Source organism: Dinoponera quadriceps, unplaced genomic scaffold (genome assembly GCF_001313825.1).
Source record: "Dinoponera quadriceps isolate SergipeBrazil2010 unplaced genomic scaffold, ASM131382v1 scaffold1308, whole genome shotgun sequence".
NCBI classification, from domain to species: Eukaryota; Metazoa; Arthropoda; class Insecta; order Hymenoptera; family Formicidae; genus Dinoponera; species Dinoponera quadriceps.
The window spans coordinates 2,358,339-2,367,654 of NW_014555613.1; the positions used below are offsets into that span (position 1 = coordinate 2,358,339).

General features: G+C 43.4%; 1 protein-coding gene across 3 annotated transcripts in view; it reads left to right on the top strand.

The window, feature by feature from the left end:
• The window catches only part of LOC106744899 (carbonic anhydrase-related protein 10), a 159,410-nt gene extending 151,785 nt beyond the window's left edge, over positions 1–7,625 (top strand). The window contains exons 7-10 of one of the 3 annotated variants that reach the window (XM_014620035.1): positions 4,236–4,390; positions 4,698–4,823; positions 5,927–5,975; positions 6,051–7,625. In XM_014620035.1, coding sequence (XP_014475521.1) covers positions 4,236–4,390; positions 4,698–4,823; positions 5,927–5,975; positions 6,051–6,121 — 401 coding nt within the window. In that variant the 3' untranslated portion in view covers positions 6,122–7,625. The remainder of the gene's footprint in view (positions 1–4,235; positions 4,391–4,697; positions 4,824–5,926; positions 5,976–6,050) is intronic. The other 2 variants (XM_014620036.1, XM_014620037.1) reach the window with 2 other exon arrangements.
• Positions 7,626–9,316: the final 1,691 nt, after the last annotated feature.

Genomic DNA, 9,316 nt, shown 5'->3' on the forward strand with positions numbered 1-9,316 from the left:
GGATCTGCCATTTGCGAGCGCGTTCGCCCATCTTTAATGTCACGGACTCAATACGAGAGATAGACGGGTCTTATACAGCGACATTTTGATGAAGCGCTTGCTTCGCGGTTATCACCGGCGAGCGCCGTAGACGAAATCGTCGCTGTGTTGCGTCGCTTCAAACGGACTCGTTACGGTGGTTAAATGCACTCAAAGTGTTTCCGTTGTGTCGCGAGGCAACTCACTACGTGTCTACGAGCTTCTCAAATTTGTCGGCTATTGTGCGCGTCTGTGGTTGATACTCGGGCTCTTTTAATTTTTTCATTTAAAAGAGACCTCCCTCTCGAAGAGCGCTTTTTGCCTTATACTTGTCTGTTTTTCGACTTGTTCACGTAGAAGATGTTAATTTAAGACATAACATATAGATGTAGGAGATTAAGGATGTGTCACCTATAAGTGAAAATAATGAAAAAATTATGAAAATATTACAAATTGATCGACATTCCAATTCAACATTGACGTCAAAGTTTGGCAGTAATTCAGAGCAAAAGTTATTCCATTTTAAAGGAGGCTGTAAGGTAGAAGAATGAGATCGGTAAGAATCTAATGAAACTTGCAGCGCGCATACATTGAAATATTATCCAACTCGTTGCTTGTGCAATTAGAAAAAGATTGAAAAGGATTTTCTTACAGGAAACCGATACTTTGTATACATTTAACGAACGTATAAATTAATAAAGTAACGAGCGCCGGTGGATGTGACGGTTGATACGGCGCGCACGGTGCATATACGTGTGCATTTGCATACATATATATGCATATACGATCTGTGTAAATTTAGCTATATTCCGCAGAATGCACGTAGATCGTAGATTGTGTACGTTTGTGAGCGGAGATTCGCTCGCGCGCCCGAACGTCATGGACCCGATGCGAGAAATAGACGCGATACGCAGCGTACGGTATCGCGGCGAAATTCGTGTTTAGATGTTAGGCTGAGGTAGGACGGCGCTATCGTGGATTATACGTATCCCTTTATTTGTGGATAAACTGGCGCGGGCGTGTGTACAGACGGTTCAACCCGGGATTCATCTCGTCCACGAACGAGACTCGCGTAATCTTATGTACACTGAAAGATACACCGCGATACACGGCGTACGTACCGGCAGCGTGCGTTATCCCGTACCTGGGAATACTAAAGAGTTCCTAATTGAATGGCTTATTTTGTACTCGCAGCGCGCGAGAGCACTGCGAGATTAATTTTACGAGGGAGATACTTTTGGCGCAGCAGAGCGCCCGATGCATCTATTACGGTTCTCGCGATGAATTCTTATCTCTCCGTTAATTTCGAGCGGACTTTGATTCGGCGGAGTCTTGAGAATACGAGATCTACGGCGCGATCCGTCGTTGGTACAGCAAATTCCATCCAATGTTGTCCCATTCCGTAGGTATAGCAACATTGAAAATCTCCAATTGGGCGCGTCGAATATTTGTGCATCATGACTACCGCTTCGGGGAATCGTTGTTGATTCATCAAATTATTAACAGTCTTGACGCGAATAATGCTCCTGATTGGATGTTTTCGATGTCACTGTGCTTAAGGAAAGGGATAATATTAATGGAGTCATTTGTATGCACGGTCGATAAGGGATGATTCTACGCGGGGAAATCACGCGGAATTTTTTAAACGAAGAGTTTCCTCTCCCAACACGCAACTAAATTTCATTGCTATCGCAACGACGTTTCGCTACAACGGCAAAATTATTTTTTCCGCGTAACAAATATTTTTTCTGTCACTATAATAACAAACAATTTGCTGCGCCAGCAAAAAAATTTATCTCCCTGTGGAACCAGTAGCCTTAACGATTCGAGATGTACGACGCGATCCGTCGTTGGTACGTGCGATCGACAAGGGGATGATTCTTTACACTGATAGAAAATTATAGTTACTTTCGGTGCCGATCATATTTTATAATAGTAGCAACATATATGTAAGGTTATTATCACTGAAATTATAGTAATATTTATTAGATAAATGCTTCTTTTAATTATTTTCCTAATTATTTTTATAGTTAAAATCAAAAAAGTGCATATGGTTGGCGCCGAAAGTAACGGCAATCTTCCGTCGGTGTACGCGAAAAAATCACTCGGAATTGTAACAAAACGAAATAAACAAAACGAAGAGTCCCCTCCCCCCTCTCCCCCCCATGGAACTTCACGAGAAATCGCGACGTCCGGTCGCATTTTCGCGCTGCGATAGGAGCAATTTGAAAGTCGCCGATGAAGATTGTAACCGCGCGGTTGAGTACGCTCGCATTATTGTTGGCGTTTGAAACGGTTTTCAATCCGGACGGCCGATGCGCTCGCGGATTAAATCGAAGGTTCGCACGGTGAAACCGCACGGTAACATATACTTCCTAGTGTGTCCGATAAATACGATCCCCGGTGAGCGGGCGGGCGCGTGCACCCTTCCGAGCGAAAGATTTATTTTCACCGCACATTCTGAAATGATGACCTTTTACGCTGGATTTCGCCCCGCGCGCGTTACGTAGGAAAGATACAAATCACTTCTGGACGTTTGCCGGTTACGAACGGCGGCGCATCCCCGCCGTATACACTCTCGGATCCATCGAGCGCGCGTTCTCTTCGGAAGTAAATGCCGTCGACACATCTCGGAGAGCGCGGGCGGTCTTTGGAAGTGCGCCCCGCGCGACGATACGCTCTCGGCGCCGCGGGCGAGTTTTTCCACCCGACGAGAATAGCCGCGTTTTGCCGTTTAAATATAATTACGTCCGTGAATGGGGGCTCGCGATGGAACGCGCGAGCTTATTCCCGCCGATGGAAAGTTATACGGGGATAGCGCATAATGCATTAGATGTACACGCTATCCCGCATGAAATGTAGATATTTGCGTAATGACGGCTCACAAGCGGCTCGTACGTTGTTTGTTCTTGCAATTCTACTATTTGCCAGCTTACACGATACACTTACGGTCATCCACCCTCCCGGAGTCGCAATTCTCCTACACTGAGAGAAAAAATAGTTGGAGCAACTTTAATCTCGCTATATTTTATCAATTTTGAACACCTCATCTGCACGTCCTAGCTGTTTTAAGCATGCAAAATATATAGCAACGTAAATCCGGGTTTATAATTATAACAATTATGACATTCATTCGTGTAAGTATATTCAATATAATAAAATATAGTTACAATAAAGAACCATACGTACTCATATTTCTGTGAATAGAAATGATTTCTTTTCGACCATATTGTTCTTAACGTGTTAGTTAAAAAAACTATTAATCAATTTAGTAAGCTCAATATTACACTGATGATAAAGGAAAACAAGTGTTATACATATTGCGCTTAATCACAAATTAAAGGAACATTGCTTTTTCCCGTTTTAAAATTTAAATTTAAATGATAAAATTTCAGCGTTATCTGCATGTATACACAAGATGTTCCGCTATAAATGGCCACCCCTTTTTATCTTCTAAACTAAAAGAGTAAACTAATCCACAATAAATATATATTAAATGAGATGGTTTTAACTAAACTCTATTGCGAGCATGGTTGTTGTCTATAAAAATTACTTAAATTGGAGGACAAAAAAGTATGCATAATTTTTTACGGTAATATGCATATTTCGATGTAATAAAAGTTACAGCCCTGTTTACAACTCATAAAGTGTAAAGTTTCACGGGTGACTACTACCTTTACATTTTCGTCGTGCCGTGTTTAAACAACTTCCGGCTCCTGCGTTAACGGCTGATATATCTCATCTGATTGCGGTATTCAGTGTACATAAAAAATCAAATTTAGCGTTACACGTCAACTGGTAATGTGTAAGAGTCGGGAGTTGGTCACACGGCAAGGCCGAAAAAACAAAGGTAGTAACTACCCGTGAAACTTTACACCGACGAAACTTGTAGAACTCGTAAAATAATTCCGTTATATCGCACATCGTTGTAATCATTATAAACAGCGTTACAACTTTCGTTACATCGAAATATTAATATCTATTACCGTAAAAAATTATGTAAGCCTCTTTGTCCTCTAAATTAAATTATTTTTATGAACAACCATCATGCTCGCAATTACAATTAAAACGGACACGCGGCAGCTGCAATTGTATCGAACAAGCTTTTTGTTTCGGCGATAGAGAGGGAGAGAAAAAGGAAGATAATTAAATCTATATGCCGCAACGCTCGAGAAGAGAACTCCGACGTGACCGGTGTGAAACGTTTCGTTTTTCAGGGGACACCGCACCTGTGCGCTATCTGTCCGTGAAAGGTCTTCTCCCGCAGACAGCCGGTTACATGACTTACGAGGGCAGCACGACGCATCCCGGTTGTTGGGAGACGGCGGTCTGGTTGATCCTCAACAAACCGATTTACATCACAGCGCGAGAGGTAACTATCGACGAGCTATGCGCCGCATTTCTCTCTCTCCCTCTTTCTCTAGCTGTCTATTTCCCCCATCTCCGAAATTGCCGTCCGGCCGGAAGAGCGAAGAACATTGATGGAAAATTACAGTTAGTTTCGTCGCCAAACATATTTTATAGTATTAACAATGTGCATATAAAGTTGTTATCACTGACATTATTTTTGGAACCGGAACTGTAATTTTCTATCAGCGGAGATGGTTCTGTCGATAATAAATGTCGCAAACGAATCGACGTGAGTTGTCATACTCACGATACGCTATTTCTGTTATTAGCTGTACGTCCTAAGGAGAATAATGCAGGGCCCTTCCAGTACCCCGAAAGCACCTCTCGGTAATAATTCCAGACCGCTGCAGGGTCTTCATTACAGAACCGTGCGAACAAATATCGATTTTGCGAAGGTAATACAACGCTGCAATTGTGTCATTTAATACGCGCTAATATTAATTTGTGCGCGAAGAGTGCACGGGTCAATCAAGGTAACTAACCCGCCACGATAAATGCGGCGAGGCCGACGTATATTTGCATTTCCACTTAAAGAGAAAATCTCGAAAAGTGCGGGAAGAACTCTTACGCAGAGAAAAGGGTTTCCTTGAATTTAGTACACGTGTTTGTTCGACTTGGGTTTATTTAATATAAACGACATAATTTAAAAAATTGCCATAATTTAATATCGAATATGATTTTATTTAAACGAAAACGTTTCACTAGAGCAGCGCTGCCATCTAGTTATCGAAACAATAAAAGTGAACTAGAAAAGATGCCAAGTCACATTTCAGAGATCAAAATAGTAACTAAAAGTGACATTTTTTGGTCAAATTCTGAGGTAGCTAAGGCTATTTATCTTCAATAAGAAAATTTATTTTAATTATATGTATATTAAATATTGTTCCACTGAAACAAAAAGAAAAGTTCTTCAATATTTTCCCAACTAATATTGTTACTTCCTTCAAATAACTTATTGCTCGCGACAATCATCGTAATATTCGCATAAAAATACAAAAGAAATATGTTATTTGATGCCAAAATATTTAATGTTGAGAAATCAAACAATTCCATTTATTGAATCACACATTCGTTCATTTGCCCCGTTCCAAGAGACAAATTTGTTTCAATTCGAGAAATTGTATTAAATCCAAAGAAATCTTTTTCTCTGTGTATGAATATTTCATCAAAGGTAAGCCTGAACGTTAAATTTCAGTGTGTTTATAAAAAATAAGCAGATATCGGTCGATCTCTCTCGACAAATCCCAAATAGAGACCCGCGATCGCGCTATCAATCGGCACCGCTGCTGGCCGATACAGTTATGTCGGACGTCATCGCTAGAAGCGGAGCGATTAAATCGACGCCGACGCATGAATAGCTCATTACGAAATATTCGTGTCATAAATACCTCGATTGACCCGTAAAGGATCAATTTCGCCGGAATCATGTCGATTTCCTCCCACCCCTCTTCCCGCCTCCGCGTGATCGCAACTTCATTGAGCTTTCTCTGTTCGGCAGCGGGAAAACGCCAAGTGCCCGTCGATGGCGCAGGACATGCACTATAGAGGTAACACACGATATTAGCCAGGCTCCAGGAGCCCCCGAATTCCGTGCTTCACCGCGAGGGGATCGTCTCGTTGAGAATCTGAAAAGATGACTTTTTCCTTCCAGCCAACACGTGGCGGGATGACAGTTCTCTATCGCACAACGTAGTCTGAAGGCCGGCGGCAGCGCGAAAGGACCACGAGAGAAGACTTTTATCCAGAGGCGCGCGGGGACAACGCGAGTTCGCGTGATGCGACGGAGAGGCAGGGGCACGGCGAGGGGGGGGGGNGGAGCTAAGTTCGAACGGGGAGGAACTCGCTGTACCGGGGGCTACCGATTCACCGTTGCTGTGTGAGAAAAATAATCCAAAAAAGGGAAGAAGAAATAAACAGTAGAACTGGACGTTATATTTCGAACGCTTGTAAGATGAACGCGCGGAGTCCTTTGTCAAGCTCCCTCCACCATAGCGATTCGCGTGTGTCTCGAAGCGAACGAGTGAGTGTAATAACCGTCGCGTCGTGAAGAAGAGACTGTACGTTTAATTTCTAGATAAGTTTGTCGCGCGTCGACCGGCTTTTGGATTATATCGTTCGGAGGAGGGAGGCCGAAGTTGTGTTTTGAAGTCACCGTCGCGCTAACGCGCGAATGACGGCGAAAGGGAGCTCCGGCCCCGATGAGAAGATCTCCCGGGATCTCGTTTAAGCTTACGCTGAGTTCGCGCGTTCGAGGAATGTAACGCGATTATCAGGGATGGGCATCACATTGGAGGATAATATTACGGTATTATTACGATATATAAACCGCAGCATAATTTTATAAAACGGACAATAGCATTCTCAGCCGACGAATGATTCCTATAACGAAGTGCTAGGCGTTGTCTCTCTCCTAAGGTAAGAGTACTCCTTTTCTAAGAGTCCTGCCCATTGCTGATAATAATCGCTCGCACGCACGCATACGACCGTTTCTGTTTTCGCGCGGCAACAGAGAGAAGAGGAATTACCGCTTTGCGCAATTGATCCCGCCGCCTCGCGCGAATCGAAACGGGTTATTTGGCAGGTTTTGTCAATTATTTCGTAGCCAATGGCGATCACAGTGTGAACGATGTAAAGCGAAAACCGTTACGAAACCGGCGGGAACCTGGGTGGGGGAATGGGATGAGGGAAATGAAGCGGAAGCACAGGAAGAAGCGAGAGACGATCGTGATGGATCTCGGGAGAAGATACAGAAGAAGAAATAGCTAGGTATCTCGCAGGAGGAGGTGGAGGAATGGCAGGAGGAGGAGGGGGGAAAGGGGGCGAGTGCAATTTCGTAATAGCACTGGGATAGAGAGGAGTAGGATAATAAAGAAGGAATGGTTCGGAAGAGGAAGAGATTAGGATGAAGTCATGTGGTAGATCAACCGCGCGTAAGGAAGGGAACGCTGGCTCTCTCGGTTAGCTTGGCCGATGGGCGAATAATCCCCGGTCGCTTTTGTATATAAAACACACAGATACGGAAAATGTACACGAACAAACATTACCTAATAGGCACGTGTAAGCAGCGAGAGACGAGGATGGAAACTCTTTTAGGGAGGCAAAAAGCGTGTGTATAGAGAATAAAGTTGTATCATACGAAAGTGAACGTTTAACGATTGTGGTTAATAAATAACGATAATAATAAAGGCGACGTTATATTGTACAGCATCAGAGCTCGCTGTCTCTCTTTCACTCTTTCTTTCTTTCTGTCCCGTGGAATCTACTTCGAACGTGCTTATTCGTTGCAATCGTAATCGTACAATATTCGTTTTCCGCCGTTGTCGCATCCTGTCCTACGCGATCGCGAGCTCTTACGTTCCATCGGACATGCGAATGTCTCCTCCACAGAATAATTCGCACACGCGTCACGCATGGTTATCGCGCGAACGTGACTATCGAAGCTGCAAATTAATAAATTCCGACAACCCGCTAATTTCCAAGCGCCCGAGTCGCTCGGGATAGTTCGTTTTTCTCTCTCCCCCCCNCCCCCCCCCCCCCCCTCTTTCGAAGTTAGGCATTACAAATTTCTTCGCCGACGTGCGTCAAGGGTAAAGTTCCAACGATGCTCGCGAAAGTTTCGCGCGCTCGAGCATCGGGACTACGCGGCGATCCAAAAATTCGAGCAGGCTGACAAATTATCCGGACAAAACTGGGTTGAACACTGGCCCGAAGTTCATGCCTCGGCCTGCGAGACCACGTTTCATCCTTAATTAATTATCCGCCCGCGGAGTAAGGCAACTTTCGCGGGATGCTCCTCTCTCGCGAGACGAAGGTAAGTGGATTCTATTTTACCAATTTGCGGAATAATTTATACGCGTGACAAAACTGATCTCCGTCGGCGGGGCGCGCTATTTTTCAGACGGCAGACGCTGAGCGTGTCGAGCTTCCGTGACACGGTGACACGGATTGCGCGATTTAATTCACGATCGAGGTGAGAAAGGTGGGCAAGAACGAGCGGCGGCGGCTGCATGCGATGTATAGCTTAACGAGGTCACTGAGTATGTAATTTGACTCAATGCGCGGCCAATAATTCGCCGCTCGCTCTTTGAATGCGAGTGTGAATAACGTAATTACGTCGCTTAAATGATTATGCGGAAATTCGTCCTCTTGGCAACATGCGGGGGAAAGAAAAACGACCTGTGTATGTATGTGTGTGTGTGTGTGTGTGTTGTGTGTTTGTCACGTGTAATTTAATCGAATTACAATCGCATTCGAAACAATTCGAGATCATAAGGCATTTTATACAGGTTATGCAGTACTGCCATTCAATCGCTCAAGTTATTTTGTCATCTCTTCCTTGACAAGTCACTAAAAAATTCATTAGCGTCCAAAATGGACCACTATAGTTACCTTTTCCCCGAGCTGCCATTAAATTTGGAAAACATGGTTCTATACAGAATGTCCCAGATCAACGTGGACAAATTTAGTGAGAGTATAGGACGGATTGAGACGAATAAAAAAGTCATGTACCATTTTGCATACAACACACAAAATTTTAACTATTGGAAATAACCAAATATAGAAACTTCTTTGATTAATGATTAAAAGATTTGTGTATTATGCGCAAAATGGTGAAGGATTTTTTTTCTTCCGAATGGTCTATCTATAAATATTTCACAACCGTTGTACCTGACAACAGATTCAAAGTTTAACGTTAAAGTTCAACATAATGATGTCTGTCGCTAGATGTAACAATTGTTATATACTTGTAGTTTAGGCCATTCTGGACAAAAATGTCCATGTTGATCTGAGACACCATGTATATATATTTGCCGCGTCTCTCTTAATAAAACAGCCCCGAAAACATATTTATATCGTTCTTGATTTTTCTTTGTTACGAACTTCCAAG